The following is a 19,289-nucleotide window of genomic DNA, read 5'->3' on the forward strand; positions in this document are numbered from 1 at the left end:
CAGAAATTGTTTGATGTGGTGTTTAAGCAACTGATAGAGGCGCAGATGTTAAAGCTCTTTGTGTGGAGTTGTTCTTTATGTTCACCTCAAATCAACCTGAGTGTCATTTCCCTTTAGTTCTGATCTCACTGCTGAGCTGCACAACAAACCAAGGTCAGTAACCTTCTTCTGTCACAGTTTAAACCTGATAAACTCTGACAGGTTTTACACATTTGGATTAAAACTTTCAGTAAAGATCTCAAAGACGTGATCATCAGTTTTTCATTTTAACCCTCACAGCTCGTCTGACTGTGAGTCCCAGCAGCTCTCAGTTCTTTGAAGGAGACTTTGTGTCTCTGAGCTGTGAGGAGGACAACAGCTCTGATGGATGGACTCTGAGGAGAAACACAAGCAAACGACAGAGGACTCAGTGTGGAGGAGAGGGGTGGGGGTGGAGAATAGCTGGTTCGACTAATTCTTCCTGTAACATCAGTATAACGAAACAGCATGACAGTGGAGTTTACTGGTGTGAGTCCAGAGAGGGTCCCATCAGTAACATGGTTAAGCTGACAGTCACTGGTAAGCTGAGTGTGTGGAGTTAGTGTTGATGAAGCTGTGTGTAAATGAATGAAATGCTGTAGTTTGTCTCTGTGTTGAGGTGGATCAGTGATCCTGCAGAGTCCTGTCCTCCCTGTGATGGAGGGAGATGACCTCACTCTGCTCTGTAAAACAAAGACCATTCCCTCCAACCTCCCAGCTGCTTTCTATAAAGATGGCTCCCTCATCAGGAAGCAGCCTACAGGTCACATGACCATCCAGCATGTTTCCAGGTCTGATGAAGGCCTCTACAAGTGTGACATCAGCGGTCATGGAGAGTCTCCATCCAGCTGGATCACTGTCACAGGTGACACACTCACCTGTCTGTGTTTCTGCAGCTTTCAACATTCACAATGTGACGACAACTTAATGACTGTGTTTGCTTTATTTTAGACAAACACACCACCACACCTCCACCTACATCCACCTCTCCTCCATCACTCTCTCCTCCTGTTCTCGCTGTGTTGTCATGTGTTGGATTAGTCTGTGTTTTGGTTCTACTGGTGTTACTGGTTCTGCTGGTGAGACGATGTGTTCATAGGAAACCTGAAGGTGAGACTCAGACTTCCTGATCTTTCATTTTCGAGTTTGTTTAGTAGAATAAAGTTCAAACTAATTATGATCACAGTAACTTTCTTGAATGTGATCTTTTTTTAGCTATTTAACTTATATTATTGTTTATTTTGGATCATTTCAACAGATCAAGAAGAAACTGAAGAAGATGAAATCATCACTCATGTCATGTACTCTTTTGTCAAAACACCAAATTATCAACAGCCAATCACACAAAACAGAGGTAGTACTTTGAAACATATACAACATAACTGAGATGTTAAATTTGCTTCTAGAAGGACTTTTGTGCAGCTTTACATTGTGAAAATAGATAAGGAAAATAGAATAGTTGTGTATTATGTTATAGTCATGAAGACTGTTGCTGACTTTGATGGATTATGAGGACATGTAGAATCAGAGGGATGATCAGAAGTTTAAAAATGTTTGCCTGATCAAAAGCTAAAATCCCAATATTTAAGTCTAACTCTGTACTTACTGAGTGTTGTTCACTGTGAGCTGGACTGTGTTTGTGGTCTGTGGTTAACTGAAGCGAACAGCTCTGCAGTCGTCCAGCATCCTGTTTCTGATAGAAAGAAAACACTTCAGCTGCAGGTGTTTCAACACAGAGCTGCTCATTTTAAAATACGAAGGATCGTGGAGACATATTTTGAAAAAGTATTTCAATAAAACCTAATTTTGGAGTTTCTGTAGCATTCTGACATGTTTAACATTCATCTTGAAGATGATTTTAGTTAACTGTAGTTGTAGCCTGAAGCTGATGAGACTTCTCACTGCAGTGTGTTCCGATCTGGCCAATGAGAGTGTTCATGTTGTGAGAACATGTTTGCTCTGTGGTTAAAGGTGTCAGACTGCACTGAAAGAAAGCATACATTCATATCACATAAGTAGTTCTTCGTGGTCACTTTGTGTATCACAGGTATTTATAAGTCTGTAAAAAGGTGTTGTTGTGTATAACAATCATCCCAAAGTCCCTTTATAATGGAACATTACAAACAACAATTTTTTTTTTTCAAACCAGTACTGTTGCAGTTTTATCTTCAGTAACCTTAATGTGTTTTATTCTGCAGATGCTGATCTAGCTGCAATTTCTCCAGCTGTGAGAACTGAAGAAGTCATGAAACAAACAACCATCAGACCAAGGAGACCCAGGTACAGCTACTCTGTATCTTTAACTGTAGACAGATGCAAGCTAGCTGATGATCAGTGGAACAACTTTCCTAAAAGCTGCTACTCTGTGCTATAGCATGTAACTTTCATACAATTTGAAAGCCTTGTGCTAAAAACAGATTCAAGTCCCAACAGCTCTGCTGCGGCTTCGTTCACATACTAATGTTACCCTTGTTTATGCTTCAGCATTAATTATGCAGCCTGACATAATTTAGGGGTTGAGATATTCACTGTAGAAAAACCACCAGGAACATTTGAGATTTCCCAGAATCCTTTTCAACTAATGTCCCTCAAAAAGCAACCGCCCCCTAGTTTCCAAATTTGTGTAACAATCAACAAAAAAATAATCTTAAAATTGTGTGTTTGTGTTCAGACTTTAAACCAGAGCCAGGCGTCATCTACTCTTCACTGAAGTAGCCCACCAGTCCAACCACTGACGTCCAGCTGCTGGTCTCTAACTGGTCCCCCCAGCACCTCAGACCAGAGGACATCCACATGCTGTTATTTTTCTTTGTCTTTTTCTCATTTAGAATATTACAATTCAAAAATCACAAATATGTATTTTTAACTGGAGTTTTAAAAGTGTTTTTCCTGCAAAATCAACAATGAAAATATAAATGTGTTAATGTTTCTTATGGCCACAGTAAGTTCCCTGTTATTTATATTCAAAAATATGTCTCAGACCATCGTTTGTATTTCCCCATCAACAATTTAGTTTCTCTGCCTTAATAAAATTTTATTCTTTCTTATTTTCCACGTGTGGTTTTGTGGGTCTCACTAAGATGTCAGATGGAAAATTTGACTTCTTCCGGTTTGGTTGTGGCTAAAAAGAAAAAAAGAAGCATTAAACCACAGCAACAAAAACAATTTAGTGTTTGTTAATGATAACGCAAAGAGCTTTGTTTTAAATCACACTGAAACCAGCCATCAGCTGCTTTCATGGCAGAACATTTTATTTTCGTTAATTAACTTATCAATGTTAAAATACAAATAACAGCCTAAACATTCTTCTTAAGTGAGTCTTTACCTTTATCTTTATTATTGATTACAAACTTCACATTTGAAACTTTTGTCTGCTAAACAAAAAATAATCTAATTGTGTTAACTTGGACTAGAAAGTCACTGAGTGTCCATTTACCATTCCTCCATCTGGGAACATTCACAGTGTAACACTCAGAGCTTTAACATGAAGCCAGAGAGCTGAAGAGTTTAGAGATGAACTACAAACTGATGAACATGTGACTCAGACCGGACACGGCAGGCTTATCTCCTGAACCAGCTCAGAGACCCTTGTGTTACACCTCAGTGAAGCTTTATAAAACAATAAGTACCACTTAAAATCTGCTGCAATTTACTGGAGTAATGACTGTTACAGGAGAGCTCAAGCTCAATAGTATTGACACTGCCCCTAATATTGGTATTGAATTGAAACTACTTGGAAAGGTTGATGTGGTTCTGTTGGCTTCATCGGGTGAGGGCCTCCAGCTCGCACTGCAACGGTTCGCAGCCGAGTGTGAAGCAGCGGGAATGAGGATCAGCACCTCCAAATCTGAGGCCATGGTTCTCAGCCGGAAAAGGGTGGAGTGCCCACTTCGGGTCGGGGATGAGTTCCTGCCCCAAGTGGAGGAGTTCAAGTATCTCGGGGTCTTGTTCGCGAGTGATGGGAGAAGGGAGCCGGAGATGGACAGACGGATTGGGGCTGCAGCTGCAGTAATGCGGACGCTGCACCGGTCAGTCGTGGTGAAGAGAGAGCTGAGTGTAAAAGCGAAGCTCTCAATTTACCGGTCGATCTACGTCCCTACCCTCACCTATGGCCACGAGCTGTGGGTAGTGACCGAAAGAACGAGATCGCGGATACAAGCGGCGGAAATGAGCTTCCTCCGAAGGGTGGCTGGCCTCTCCCTTAGAGATAGGGTGAGAAGTTCGGCCATCCGGGAGGGGCTCAGAGTAGAGCAGCTGCTGCTCCACATCGAAAGAAGCCAGCTGAGGTGGTTCGGGCATCTGACAAGGATGCCCCCTGGGCGCCTCCTGGGCGAGGTGTTCCATGCATGTCCCACCGGGAGGAGGCCCCGGGGCAGACCCAGGACACGCTGGAGAGATTATATCTCTCGGCTGGCCTGGGAACGCCTTGGTATTCCCCCGGACAAGCTGGAGGAGGTGGCTGGGGAGAGGGAGGTCTGGGCCTCTTTGCTTAGGCTGCTGCCCCTGCGACCCGGCCTCGGATAAAGCGGATGAAGATGGATGGATGGATGGATACTTGGAAAGGATTGATGTTTGGATTCTATTCCTAAGTTCAGTATATATCCCACTGAGATCTGTTGAATTACATTCTTGGGAGATGAAAAACTAGACATCAAAGATTAACCTACTCGCCCAACATAGCTGCCTTATTAAACATTCATGCAGCAATTCATTATTTGATCATGAATGGAAAATATACAAGAAAAAGAGGAATTATTAAGAAATATTTCTAAATGCCCCTCATTGAATCACAACTCTATCATAGTGGAGGGATCAGTATGTCCCACGGGCTATGTTGTCAGGGGGCGTTTTCCCTCTTGTTAGGTTCTCTTACGTAAAATTGACTGCCCCTTGGAGAGGGACCAGACAAAGAGTGATTGAAGACCCCTATGAGTGAAAGATCTAGGGAACTTTTGACCCTGTCCAGGATAGATAGACGATAAGATAGACGAACTGGCCCTGATAAGATAGACGAACTGGCCCTGATGAGAAGCATGAACAGAGACTTTGCCTCCTCCTGTGTCTTATGTTTTACGGAGTCGTGGCTCAGTGAGGACATCCCGGACAGCGCGCTCAAGCTGGAGGGCTTTCATCTGCTGCGCGCGGACCGGCAGGCCGCTCTCTCCGGTAAAACCAAAGGTGGAGGTGTCTGCTTCTACATCAATAGTGGCTGGTGCACAGATGTAACAGTGATTGCTCAGCACTGCTCTTCCTCTCTGGAATATCTTTTTATTCACTGCAAACCGTTTTATTCTCCGCGGGAGTTTGCTTCATTCATCCTGGCCGCTGTTTACATCCCGCCAGACGCGGATGCGCAAGCAGCTCAGTGCGCACTCGCAGAGCAGATTCTCCACACGGAGCGGACATACCCGGACTCTCTCATCATTGCTCTTGGGGACTTTAACAAAGCCAATCTGAGCCATGAGCTTCCGAAATACAAGCAGTATATTAAATGCCCGACCAGAGAGGAGAGGACATTGGACCACTGCTACAGCACGATCAGCGGGGCCTATCGCGCGGTGCCGCGCGCTTCACTCGGACTTTCTGATCACGTCATGATCCACCTGATCCCCGCGTACAGACAGAGGCTGAAGCTCTCCAAACCTGTCGTGAGGACCAAAAAACTGTGGAGCAACGAGGCTGTGGAGGAGCTTCGCACGTGTTTGGAGACCACAGACTGGGACACAATGAAGGCTGCTTCTAACAGCTTGGACGAGTTTACGGACACTGTCACCTCCTATATCCACTTCTGTGAGGACAGCATTGTGCCATCACGCACCAGGGTGAGTTATAACAATGACAAACCCTGGTTTACCCCTAAACTCAAAAAGCTGTGGCTGGAAAAGAGTAAGGCGTTCAGAAGCGGAGACAGGGACTGCTACAGAGAGGCCAAGTACAGGTTCATTAAGGAAGTGGACATTGCCAAACATCAGCACTCTGAGAAGATGCAGCAGCAGATCTCAGAGAATGACTCGGCCTCTGTGTGGAAAGGTTTTAGGAATATTACAAACTACAAGCCTAAAACCCCCCACTCCACTGACGACTTGCTCTTGGCCAACACCCTCAACGACTTCTACTGTCGTTTTGACGAGCCATCAGGCAGCCTTCACACCTCCAACGACCCCAACAATAGAGGCACTTTGGACACTCATTCCCCCACCTCTCCCCCCTCCATAGAGCCATCACCACCTTCAAACTGTTCACCTGCAACACCCGCCCCCTCACCCCACACAAAAGAGGATTTCACACCACCTCCTCCGACCACAACTCTTCATATTCATGAAGCAGATGTGAGGAAGCAGTTTAGGAGTCTGAATGCTCGGAAAGCTCCCGGCCCAGACGGTGTGTCTCCTGCCACCCTCAGACACTGTGCAAACGAGCTGGCCCCAGTGTTTTCTGGCATCTTCAACTCCTCACTGCAGGCATGTCATGTGCCTGCCTGCTTCAAGTCCTCTACCATAATCCCTGTCCCCAAGAAACCTAGGATCACTGGACTAAATGACTACAGACCCGTGGCTCTGACATCTGTGGTCATGAAGTCATTTGAGCGCCTAGTTCTCTCCCATCTCAAGACCCTCACGGCCCCCCTCCTGGACCCCCTGCAGTTTGCATATAGAGCCAACAGGTCTGTAGACGACGCCACCAACATGGCCCTACACTTCATCCTGCAGCATCTGGACTCCCCAGGAACCTACGCCAGGATCCTGTTTGTGGACTTCAGCTCTGCCTTCAACACCATCCTTCCAGACCATCTCCGAGACAAGCTTTCCCAGATGAATGTGCCTGATCCCATCTGCCGGTGGATCACTGACTTCCTGACGGACAGGAAGCAGCACGTGAGGCTGGGGAAGAATGTCTCGGACTCCCGGACCATCAGCACCGGCTCCCCTCAGGGCTGTGTTCTTTCTCCTCTGCTCTTCTCCCTGTACACCAACTGCTGCACCTCCACCCACCAGTCTGTCAAGCTAATCAAGTTCGCAGATGACACCACCGTCATTGGGCTCATCTCTGACGGGGATGAGTCTGCCTACAGGAGGGAGGTTGAACGTCTGGTGTCCTGGTGCAGCCACAACAACCTGGTGCTGAATGCCCAGAAGACAGTGGAGATTATTGTGGACTTCAGGAAGCACACAGCCCCACTCCCCCCCATCATCCTGACTGACACCCCCATCACCTCTGTGGACTCATTCCGCTTCCTGGGTACCACCATCACCCAGGACCTGAAGTGGGAGCCCACCATCACCTCCGTCATCAAGAAAGCCCAGCAGAGGATGTACTTCCTGAGGCAGCTGAAGAAATTCAACCTGCCAACACGGACGATGATGCAATTCTACACTGCAATCATCGAGTCCATCCTCACCTCCTCCATCACCGTGTGGTACGCTGGAGCCACTATCAGGGACAAACAGAGACTGCAGCGTGTTGTGCGCTCTGCTGAGAAGGTGATTGGCTGCAGACTCCCATCTCTGCAGGACCTGTACACCTCCAGGACACTGCGGCGTGCAGCCCGGATCTCAGCTGACCCTTCTCACCCTGGACACAGTCTGTTTGACCTGCTCCCCTCAGGCAGGAGGCTCCGGTCCATTCGCACCAGAACCTCTCGCCACAAGAACAGTTTCTTCCCCTCTGCTGTTGGACACATGAACAATAACCACATGACTGTCCCCGCCACTAACACATGACCCTACGCTGTGTCACTGCATCATTTCATGTCTGGCACTGATCACCACCTGCACTCATGTATATATCTTTCTACGTAGCACTCATAATTCTTATTCTCATGTATATATCTCATGTATATCTCATGCACATATCTTTCCTTCTACATAGCACTTTAATTCTTATTGTCTGCACTGAAGCACCGCAGCAATTTCCTAATGTTGTAAACCTCAACATCTGGCAATAAACCCATTCTGATTCTGATAGGGTTACCTTGCCCTGTGGAGGGTACCAGTGGGTGAGTGCCTCATGGCCGGGCATTCATCCATGGCAAAGGGTGGAAACGCTGGCGGACTGATCCCTGAGTACTGAGACTAGCGAATGTTATGTCATGGAATGTAATACATTTATACTTTAATTTCTGAGAAAAATGGTATCCTGCCAAAACCCTGTTTTCCACCAGCTTTCGGCCAGCATTCCTTATTAAAGTTGACATTCAAATAATCTGCAAGCTTTCACTAAAAGATTAGAGAAGACAACCCCCCTCATAAAACATCCTGGCAAAATTGGTTTCATGAAAGGAAATTTTTATTTGCAACTTTACACAAATTTGATTTTGGAAACTCTTTCATAAGCTGATTAAAAATATTATGTGATTCCCAACAGCTTGTGTCAGGGTAAATGACCAAACATCCTCCAGCTTCTGTCTCCTGAGAGGAAGTCTGAATATAGAGAAGACAAGGTTGTTAGGACAGAACACTAAGAAATCACAAACAATTGCTGGAGAAGCTGGGGCAACACTGATAGTAGTTAGAACAACGATGCAGCAAAGAAGCAGACCCTCCTGCAGTCTTAAGTAGTGAGGAGAAAATCAGTCGCGATGAGAAGCCATCGGGTGATTAACCTGAATGAGCAAAAGGTGAACATTGTGAGGTCAGAGGCGGGGAGTTTCGTCCTGCTTTGCCGTGGCAGCAAAGGCAGCAAAACATAACACATCCTGCAGATCCGGGGGACCATGACAATTCGTCTACTTCTAAATTCCTTTGGAGAGATAAATCCCCACTTATCAGCTTAGAAATGCTACAAAGGACCCAGGATAAAGGAGGACTAGATTTGCTTAAGCTTCAACACCACATTTTAGCCAGCTGGATGCAATTCATCTCAGGATAGTTAAAACATACCATTGTAGATGAGCCCTGGCTAGATGTACAGGGTGGGCCATTTATATGGATACACCGTAAAAAAATGGGAATGGTTGGTGATATTAAAGTCCTGTTTGTGGCACATTAGTATATGTGAGGGTGTAAACTCCTCAAGATGGGTGGTGACCATGGTGGCCATTTAGAAGTCGGCCATCTTGGATACAACTTGTTTTTTTCAATAGGAAGAGGGCCATGTGACACATCAAACTTATTGGTAATGTCACAAGAAAAACAACGGTGTGCTTGGTTTCAACATAACTTTATTCTTTCAAGTTATTTAGAAGTTTCTGACCACTTATAAAATGTGTTCAGGGTTGCATTGACAATCCAACACAATGGGCAGCACCATTGTGTTGGATTGTCAATGCAACCCTCTTCTCCCACTCTTCACACACTGATAGCAACACCGCAGGAGAAATGCCAGCACAGGCATCCAGTATCCGTAGTTTCAGGTGCTGCACATCTCGTATCTTCACACCATAGACAATTGCCTTCAGATGACCCCAAAGATAAAAGTCTAAGGGGGTCAGATTGGGAGACTGTTACAGGAAAAATGATTCTATGTTTCTTTACCTTCTTTTAAATGTACAAAGATGCCCTTTGTCTGCACTTTGTCTATGGTTAGATTAGTTTAGAAGTGTCTTTTGTCTTTCCCAGCAAAGACATCTTGTTTCTGGGACATATTGTTTTAGATTGTTTTATCTCTCCCAGCTCTCTGCTGACGAGACTAGCACCACATATGGAGTTGTTTATTTTATCTGTTTATTATTTTCTTATCCTGTTCTCACTGTTTCTCCTATAAAAAGTGCCAAGCCTCTGTTCATGATGTGAGTTGTTCTTAACAGCTTACCCGTGTACACGTTAAAGCATAAAAAGTAACTTTGTCTCATTGTGTCTTTATTTCTCCTGGGTCTTTTGCAGAGTTTTCCCCCAACATTTCTTGGTCCTTCGGAGCCGGAGCGCCTCCATCGTGTCCCATCTCCGTGATTAGTCCACGTTGTACGACTGTCGACAGCTCACACACCAGGTGTGTGATAAAAGTCCAAGAGCGTTAAATTCGGGTCTTGGCCACCGTCTTAGAAAGCGACCCACGGTGGTGGGGCCCGATCGAGGTGGACCAGACCCGGCGACACTGACCAGGTAGATACAGACACACTGACACAATCTTGCGTAAAAGCGCATTTTAAATTCAGGGAATTTAAAATAGCGGAAGTAGCTCGTCGACTGGTAGCTTTGGAAGCTCGTCGACTGGTAGCTTTGGAAGCTCGTCGACTGGTAGCTTTGGAGCTCTGGGTAGCTCCCCCAGCTGGGTCTAGACTGGGTCTAGGGAGTAAGTAGCTCTTGGAGCTCCCCTTATCATAAGGGTTCCGGTCGCGCGCGCGTCAAAGCTGTGAATGTGAATGTGAATGTGTATTGTTTTAATTAACGGAGCAAGCTGAATTTTCACGGTCCAATAAGAGACTGAGCTGCTCCTACTGTGTTTTTCTTTTACTGCTGTTCACTGACGTGCTGGTGAGTTGAGAGAACGGTCGAGTTCCGTCTCGTAAAGTTCACACCGCTTTCGGAACTAGTCCGAAAGTCGAAGGGCGTGTGAGCAACCACTCTCGTCTCTAATACCAGCGAAGGTGATAGCAGCTGTATCGTGTATATATTACTTAAACAAAAAATAAGTAAATACATAAATAAGATGGGTAATCAAGCAAGTGAAATTAAAACTCACTCCTGCTGACGAGCAGTGGTGAGAAAAGAAAAGTCCAGACGCCGGACAAAAACAGTGTCTGTAAATTGAGAGATTTAAGAAAACAAAATATAAACAGTCAGAAGAACAGAACTCAACTGCCAGTTTAGTAAAACCAGAAGACGAGACACTGTGCAGTCCCCACAATCCTTTTAGTAAACCATCACCCATTCCTGCAGCCGCATCTGCAGCACCACCCATATCAGGAAGAACATAATAATCCCTTATTAAGTGAAAACTAGAGATCACAGTAGTTTGAAGTAGTTTAAAAGGGTTGAAAACAGACCCCACTGAGTAGATATAAATATAAAAGTACGAAATAAAGATGAACAAAGGGAAAATTACAGTAGAAATTATCTTTAGAGTATTTGAAATTAATAATAGCAAGGATAACAACCTGTAAAGTGATATTAACAATGAAACACAGTTGGCATGATGACCATGCCCAGCATGTATAAAATGAATATAAAGCAAATAATTCACACGAAGATATTTTAATAAAATAAATAAAGTATATTACGGCTGTGTCACTGTTCAGCCAAGGACAGTGTGCGTAAAGGTAACTGTCTCCACCTTGGGAAAATGGTGATAACTGCAGGTCACCTGAAGCCCTTGATGGATACAAAATAAAATATAAATAATATATTATAATAGACCTGCCTGGTCCGCCATGCAACAGAGAGAACAAATGTGACCGCAGATTGGATGAATTCTAAATTATCTGTTTGCTGAATAAGATGATCCTAACTAACAAATTGGCTCAGTAGTAGTATAGTGGTACACACTAATAAAATATTATAATATGCTATTGCTGTTATATAAGACAAAGATGACAATATTAACAATGACATAATATTAATATGAAGAGGCACCTTAGTCGGTTATGATGTGAGGTGGATAATTGTTAAGCAGTAGTCTGCATCAAGCTTAAGGTTTGCTGAAACTCAGTGTAATGACATGTGAGATGAAGACAATACAGAGAATAACTAAACTAATGAAGTGCATAGAGGCACTTGACCAGCTTCAAACCTATCATTCTAGCATGACACATTGCTGAGATATAGAGCACACCTATAATAACAACCAATAAGCAAAACCCTGTAGACAACAGCTAAAACTACAGGATTGAGAAGCTGAATTAAATATGTAGACCAGGTCTACATATTTAATTGGGAGACCAATTGGGAGACCTTGGGGGCCATTCAACTGGCCCACGACGACCAATCCACTTTCCAGGAAACTGTTCATCTAGGAATGCTCGGACCTGGCACCCATAATGTGGTGGTGCACCATCTTGCTGGAAAAACTCAGGGAACGTGCCAGCTTCAGTGCATAAAGAGGGAAACACATCATGTAGCAATTTCAAATATCCAGTGTCCTTGAGGTTTCCATTGATGAAGAATGGACCCACTATCATTGTACCCCATATACCACACCAAGCCATCACTTTTGTTGTTCCAACAGCCTTGGAGGGATCATCCAATGTGGGTTAGCGTCAGACCAATAGCGGTGGTTTTGTTTGTTAACTTCACCATTCACATAAAAGTTTGCCTCATCACTGAACAAAATCTTCTACGTGAACTGAGGGTCCTGTTCCAATTTTTGTTTTGCCCATTCTGCAAATTCTGGGCACCGATCTGGGTCATCCTCGTTGAGATGCTGCAGTAGCTGGAGTTTGTAAGGGTGCCATTTGTGAGTAGCTAATATCCGCCGAGGGGATGTTCGACTAATGCAACTCTCCAGTGACATGCGGCGAGTGCTACGCTGTGGGCTCTTGCTGAATGAAGCTAGGACAGCCACTGATGTTTCTTCATTAGTGACAGTTTTCTTGCGTCCACATTTTGGCAAATCCAACACTGAACCAGTTTCATGAAACTTAGCAAGCAGTTTGCTAACTGTAGCTTGGGAGATGGGTGGTCTCGTAGGGTGTCAACAGAACAATAAAATGATCAACTTCCCGTATTGGAGCTAAAAGGGATTGAATACTTGGAATATATATTCAAAGGAACAGACTTTATTCTGTTTGACAATTAGTTATACAATATGGGATAAACAAGAATAGAGTTTTAGAATATCAACAAATTAAATCTTTATTTAAAAAGTAGTTTAAGCCTAATCAAGTTAAATTGTGTGTTGTACAATTTCTAATCTCAAAATCCCCAAATTACCGTCTAAAATTTACAGGACACCTTCCAAAATAGATGAATCAACATCCCTTCCTACTGCAAAATGGGAGCTGCATCTATCGGTCAACTTGGGAAAAAGAATACTGGTCTCAGATATGTTTAAAAATCTATCCCAGTCTACAATTAATATAACACCGAATACTACATAGAGCGCAGTATGCAGGTCATCGGATGTTCAGGATAGATTTTACGTGCTCTGACAACTGCTCACTGTCAAGGGAATAAACCTGACAATTACATACACACTTTTTGCTTCTGTCCACCAGTTCAGAGGTTTTGGGTCTGTAGCTGCGCTGCTCCTGGGTGGGTCCATGGCTGGCTTGGGATCTTAGGGTTCTGGGAGTTCTCCGCCTCTGGGCTGGGGTTCTGGCTGGTCCTGGGCGGCTTGGGTCCTGGTTGGTATGTCGCCGGGCTGCTGGACGGGTCCATGCATGGGGGCCTGGCCCTGGTGCAGTAGAAATCTGGTGCAATAAAAAAACTTCAATGTCAATTGAAAGTGATCCATTTATTAAGGCCGTTAAGACCTTACAAAACAAAATGCAGAGGTGAAGCTGAACAATAACCTAAACTGGGGAAACTAAAGATAAACATCAAAAAATGAAACCTGACATGGGCACAAAGGAAGATGGAAAAGTGACACAAAGGACAACCTGACACTGAACAAAGGAGGACAGAGAACTTAAGTACACACAGAGATAATTGGGGGATGGGGAACAGCTGGGACAAATCAGACTTAACAAGACAAGGGGAAGCAAAACTAGACACACTGCACATAGGACAAGGACAATAAAACAGAAAACAGCATGGAATGCAGACATGACAACACAAACTTGACAACATGGAGAAGAAGACCTAAGTGAACATAACTAAACTAAACTTAAGGCAACAAAATGATAATCCTATTACTCAGTATATTTAAAGTGATAACTTGAAAACTCAAAACATAAACTGAAAACGCTGGGTCAGAGACCCAGGATGGTGACAGCATCTATAAGGCACTATGGCTCGAAGGTCATTGGTGCCTGTTGTGGCAGTAATTCCAGGACCAGAGGCTGGACAAGTGGGGCAGCTGTCAGGCTGAAGAAGGAATCTTATCAGTGTGGAACTCTTGAGGCAGTTAACAGGTGATGGCTAGCCCGGCAGAGTGCAGCTTTGGCAGTGGCTGAAAAGAAAACTGGGTGTGAGAGACATTTGGTGAAATTATGGACTTTCATATGATCTCAAAGAAATTCTGGCAAACTTTTAGACAACTAAGGTAGGTGAAGTAATGCTCTGTTCACACTGTATACAGTGGTAGTGTGATGCTGCTGACCTAAACTGAGGGTACAGTCAGGTGGTGGAAGGAACACTTTGGGAATCTTCTGAATCCTACTGTCATGCCTTCTGTAATGGAAGCAGTGTCCAGTGATTGTGCTTATCAGTGGGTTAAGGTCACTGTTCTAGTTATGCAACTGCTTGGTGGAAGAGCTTGTGAGGAGGACAAGGTGTGCTCTGAATTCCTTAAAACTCTGGATCTTCTGTTGCAGTCTTGATTGATCTTTCTGCAACATTCTGTGGAGGTCTTGGATGATGCCTGTGGATTGGCAGATGGGCACCAGAGGGTGCCGTCCAACACATAGACTAAGTTAGGGAGGTGGAAAACTACGTCGGGGTACTGCAGAGGAGTGTCTGTCTGTTAGTTGAATCTCAGAGTGGAGATGAACAATGCAGTCTTCATCCTGGTTGTGGAACACTGGAGCTCTTCATCCTTAAAAAAAATATCCAAGGGTGTATGTGAATTTGCTCATATTGCTCTCTTCCGGTCCATGTTGGACTCTGTAAGGGCTGCCTTTTTTCACAAATTCTGTTCATAATTTTAATGGTACGGAAATCAAGGCATAGCCAGGAAGTGGAGCGTCTCCACTTTAGTTGCCTTAGGATATCAGCTTTGCTTTTGTCAACTCTAATTAATGTGGTGTTAAGCAGCAAGAATGAAAATTAGCACCTAGAATCTAAGGGCTTAATTCTCAGCAGTAAAAGCATGAAGTGGGCAATCCAGGACAAGTTCCTGCCCTGAGTGAAGTTTGAGTGTGAAGGGGGAGCTAAGCGTGACATTGACATATGTATTGATGTGGAGGCTGTACCGGTCCATTGTGGTGAAGAGAGAGCTCAATGTAAACTTGAAGCTGTCAGTTTTCCAGTCCATCTATGTTATTACCAAAAGGCTGATGTTGCCAATTCAAGTCACTTAGTTTCCCACTAAGGGAAAAGACTAAGAGTTGAGATGACCTGTTGTTTCAATCTCTATGTTAACACACTTGAATAAAATTTTGTTTGCTTACTTAAAATGTTTTATATATGTTCATGTTTAAGTTTATTTTTTTTAAATGGCAGTTTAAAAGTTTAAGTTTTACTTGCAGTTTTTTTTTATTTGTATTTTTTTCATTCTTAAGGCACTACGATGTCCTTGTACTTATTTTTTATTTTTTATTATTTTTAACACTCACATCTTTAAACAAAGTAATAAATAAAATTGAGTGTCCCACCACTTTCTTTGAACCAATAGAAAGCTGGTGCTCAGAGGAAGAGGGCGGGCTTTACTTGGTGTCGGTGACAGAAATGAAAAAAGCCCAAATGAGTGAGAAGGACGATGAAGGAAACATCTGTGCTGTGTCTGCTCTGTAAGTAGAATCTCTGTGTTTGTTTGAATTCTTGTACTTTGACTGTCTGCTCTCCTGATAACTGATGATGGAGGAGAAGACATGAAAAACAAATCAGGCTGAATTCAAGTTCAAACACCACGAGGACCAACTGCAGGTCTGAACTGACTCTTTATCTTTGCTCAGGAGTCGAGGAAACACAGCAGGCAGTGAAAAGATCAAATCATTCACTCATTATATCAACACAGCTGCACAGTGGACACATGACCTTGCTGTGTTATTTAAATGTAGCGGTTGTGTGTATAGTCAAAGCTTAGTCACTGTGCATAATAATTACTGAGTGTTGATTTTACATAAAAACTGGGGTAGAGGAGAATCAAAAAGACAAAACTGTCTCAATACTTTCATGTCAGTAACGAAGTTTCTCCAAAAATTTTTAGATGTTGTGAGATTTGGTAATAAACAGAGTATACATTATATCTAATAGTACAAGTGTCACAGAGCTGCAGTGTCTCTGTATGTTTTCCCCCACAGTCCAAAGACATGTTTGGTTAACTGGTGATTCTGAACTGGCTGTAGGTGTGACTGTTAGTCCGTCTGTGTTACTCTGTGAATACCTGTAGTCATGTTAAAGAAGCTGAGATAGATTCCCTAATTTTAAAAATTGGTAAAGAAAATTGAAGGATTGATTCTACCAGATGTATTTTAGCTTCAGGCACTTTTTATTTATTATTTTGTCAGGGAGAGAGGAATGTGTGTGTTTGTCAGCTGTTTGTGTGGAGTTGTTCGTTATGTTCACCTCAAATCAACCTGAGTGTCATTTCTCTTTAGTTCTGATCTCACTGCTGAGCTGCACAACAAACCAAGGTCAGTAACCTTCTTCTGTCACAGTTTAAACCTGATAAACTCTGACAGGTTTTAAACATTTGGATTAAAACTTTCAGTAAAGATCTCAAAGACGTGATCATCAGTTTTTCATTTTAACCCTCACAGCTCGTCCGACTGTGAGTCCCAGCAGCTCTCAGTTCTTTAAGGAAGTCTTTGTGTCTCTGAGCTGTGAGGAGGACGACAGCTCTGCTGGAAGGACTCTGAGGAGAAACACAAGCAAACAACAGAGGACTCAGTGGGGAGAAGGTGCTGGTTCTTCATGTAACATCAGTATAACGAAACAGCATGACAGTGGAGTTTACTGGTGTGAGTCCAGAGAGGGTCCCATCAGTAACATGGTTAACCTGACAGTCACTGGTAAGCTGAGTGTGTGGAGTTAGTGTTGATGAAGCTGTGTGTAAATGGATGAAATGCTGTAGTTTGTCTCTGTGTTGAGGTGGATCAGTGATCCTGCAGAGTCCTGTCCTCCCTGTGATGGAGGGAGATGACGTCACTCTGCTCTGTAAAACAAAGACCACTCCCTCCAACCTCCCAGCTGCTTTCTATAAAGATGGCTCCCTCATCAGGAAGCAGCCTACAGGTCACATGACCATCCAGCATGTTTCCAGGTCTGATGAAGGCCTCTACAAGTGTGACATCAGCGGTCATGGAGAGTCTCCATCCAGCTGGATCACTGTCACAGGTGACACACTCACCTGTCTGTGTTTCTGCAGCTTTCAACATTCACAATGTGACGACAACTTAATGACTGTGTTTGCTTTATTTTAGGGGAACACACCACCACACCTCCACCTACATCCACACCTCCACCTACATCCACACCTCCACCTACATCCACCTCTCCTCCTGTACTCTTTGTGTTGTCATCTGTTGGATCAGTCTGTGTTGTGGTTCTACTGGTGTTACTGGTTCTGCTAGTGAGACGATGTGTTCAAAGGAAACCTGAAGGTGACACTCAGACTTTTCAATTATATGTGGTTAAGTAAATCCATGTGTTATGCTATTTATGTTAACATAAATTAATTAAAACAATGTTTTCTTGAACAAGGGTATATTAAATCACCTTGTTTCAGGCAGAGAATAAAACCAGAGGCTGTACAAAGGTTCAGTATAAGATAAAGAATGATTATTTTAAACCCTGTATCATGTAACGCTCCTCTGAAAATGAAGAGCTTCACTGTAAATATGGATAGATTATTATAGATATCATAGATTATCTGTCATCTCCTTCCAGAGTGGAAACAGACAGTTTCTCATTCAAGCATAGTACAAATCATATACAAGCTTCAATGAACAAATACAAGTCAATAACACCATGTCTCTTTCTATATGTTTTATTAAACTTTGCTGTAGGGCACAGTGAAGTGTAGTGTGCTGCATTTTTACATCCACACAGAAACCTAAAAATTCTGGGTCCTTGTGACCAGCCTTGTACTTTTATATTATGGTTTATGTTCTGAGTCCTTGGCTGTAATGTTTTGATTATTGTTTTTCCCTTGGTTTCAGTTATGGTTGTCAAGGGTTTAGTTCTTAGGTTTTGTGTGATGGCTTCCCGTGTTGTTTCTGCTGTGCCTTTCTGTCCCATTTTCAGGTCCCTATGTTGTGTCTCCCCGGTCTGTTAAGTTTACATGTCTAGAGTTCAGTCAGTGTGTTTCCTGTTTTACTTTGAAGGTCCGTGTCTCATGTCATTGTTTTTTTTTTTTGCCTCCCTTGTCTCGTCCAGCCTAAGACAGAAGGAGAACTGTGCTCTCCTTCTGTGTCACAATCCCCTCGTTTTCCCTCAATGTATTTAAGCCCTGTGTTTCTCATTGTTACTGTTGCATCAGCCCTTATAGCTGTGTGTTTCTCCCCCTGTCTCCTTGTGCATTAGTTTTCCACAGTTTAGTTTTGTATTGTTATTTGTGTCGCCTCCTCGCCAGCAATAAAGCTGTGTTCTTTTTGAGTTGTCAAATTAAGGGTCACATGGGAACTGGAGCTTATCATAGCTGTCTGGGTGGACTACACACTTTTACATGTCAACAGTTTTTCAAATGTATTTTGAAAATCGTTCATGGAGTCACCAAGAACCAATGAAGTGAACTAAAACAGCATATATTGGACTTTTTAATGCAAATCTGATTGTTTCAGCTCTGTGGGTTTAAGGTTTGGGTTTTGTTAATTTAACTTTAAATTAAAATGAAAGCAGTGTGTAACCTTTGTGATATGTATCTGAGCTGGTTCCCAGTAACGTCTGAACTGGGACTGTGTGATGCAGAGAGGTGGAGACTGGAGGTCTTGATTGAACTACAAAGCTTGTAATCATGTTTCCTGTTGTTTGAACTGTGTTTGTATTCAGACTTTAGACCAAAGCCAAACCTGGTCTACTCTTCACTGAAGTAGTCCACCAGTCCAACCACTGACGTCCAGCTGATGGTTTCTAACTGGTCCCCCCCCTCAGACCAGAGGACATCCACATGTTGTTCTTTATTTTAATTTTTTTTTTACTTACCTGAACAACTATGATAAAAAAAAAATATATATGAGTATGTATTTTTACCTGGAGTTTTAAAATTCTATTTTCTTGTAAAATCATCAATAACAATAAACATATGTTTGTGTTTTATGGACACAGTTAAGTTTCCTTGTTGTTTTTTATTTCAAATGTGCCTTAAACACGGTGTTCTTTTCCCCCAGCTATTAACTTTATCTGCATTAAAAGATTTTATTCTGTGTTATTCATGTGGTTCTATGGGTTTCAAGCAAGATGTCAGCTGTGTGGTGTTCAGTGTCCAGGTGAGGTCTTCTACTCTTCTTCCTCGTGTCCACAATCATCTCCTTTGTCTTGTCAGTGTTGAGGGTGAGGTTGTTGTCCTCACACCATGACACCAGACCAGACCTCTCTCCTATAATCCGCTTCGTGCCAGCTTGTGAATGAGTTTGT

At 43.3% G+C, this 19,289-nt stretch overlaps 2 protein-coding genes across 4 annotated transcripts in view; both read left to right on the forward strand.

Annotated features, from left to right (window-relative positions):
- Positions 1–3,065, forward strand: part of LOC308410625 (protein turtle-like) — a 321,861-nt gene extending 318,796 nt beyond the window's left edge. Inside the window, exons 1-6 of one of the 3 annotated variants that reach the window (XM_080904108.1) lie at positions 182–558; positions 638–883; positions 970–1,128; positions 1,277–1,372; positions 2,217–2,298; positions 2,690–3,065. In XM_080904108.1, coding sequence (XP_080760234.1) covers positions 537–558; positions 638–883; positions 970–1,128; positions 1,277–1,372; positions 2,217–2,298; positions 2,690–2,696 — 612 coding nt within the window. In that variant the 5' untranslated portion in view covers positions 182–536 and the 3' untranslated portion in view covers positions 2,697–3,065. Of the gene's footprint in view, positions 1–181; positions 559–637; positions 884–969; positions 1,129–1,276; positions 1,373–2,216; positions 2,299–2,689 lie in introns of those variants that run through there. The other 2 variants (XM_080904110.1, XM_080904109.1) reach the window with 2 other exon arrangements.
- Positions 3,066–13,349: 10,284 nt separating this feature from the next.
- Positions 13,350–18,966, forward strand: LOC308410781 (low affinity immunoglobulin gamma Fc region receptor II-like). The gene is made up of 5 exons (XM_080904389.1): positions 13,350–15,502; positions 16,313–16,348; positions 16,475–16,726; positions 16,806–17,051; positions 18,705–18,966. The coding sequence occupies exons 1-5, from the start codon at positions 15,472–15,474 to the stop codon at positions 18,746–18,748; spliced, it is 609 nt and encodes a 202-aa protein (XP_080760515.1). The 5' UTR covers positions 13,350–15,471; the 3' UTR covers positions 18,749–18,966.
- Positions 18,967–19,289: the final 323 nt, after the last annotated feature.

Source organism: Rhamphochromis sp. 'chilingali', assembly GCF_963969265.1.
Source record: "Rhamphochromis sp. 'chilingali' genome assembly, chromosome: 1".
In the NCBI taxonomy this organism is placed as follows: Eukaryota; Metazoa; Chordata; class Actinopteri; order Cichliformes; family Cichlidae; genus Rhamphochromis; species Rhamphochromis sp. 'chilingali'.

Bases quoted from the DNA above. Each gene is read 5' to 3' on its own strand.
- LOC308410781 (XM_080904389.1), top strand. From the start codon at position 15,472: ATGAAGGAAACATCTGTGCTGTGTCTGCTCT. The intron at 16,349-16,474 runs GTCAGTAACCTT...TAACCCTCACAG, and splicing joins GAGCTGCACAACAAACCAAG to CTCGTCCGACTGTGAGTCCC. The intron at 16,727-16,805 runs GTAAGCTGAGTG...CTCTGTGTTGAG, and splicing joins GGTTAACCTGACAGTCACTG to GTGGATCAGTGATCCTGCAG.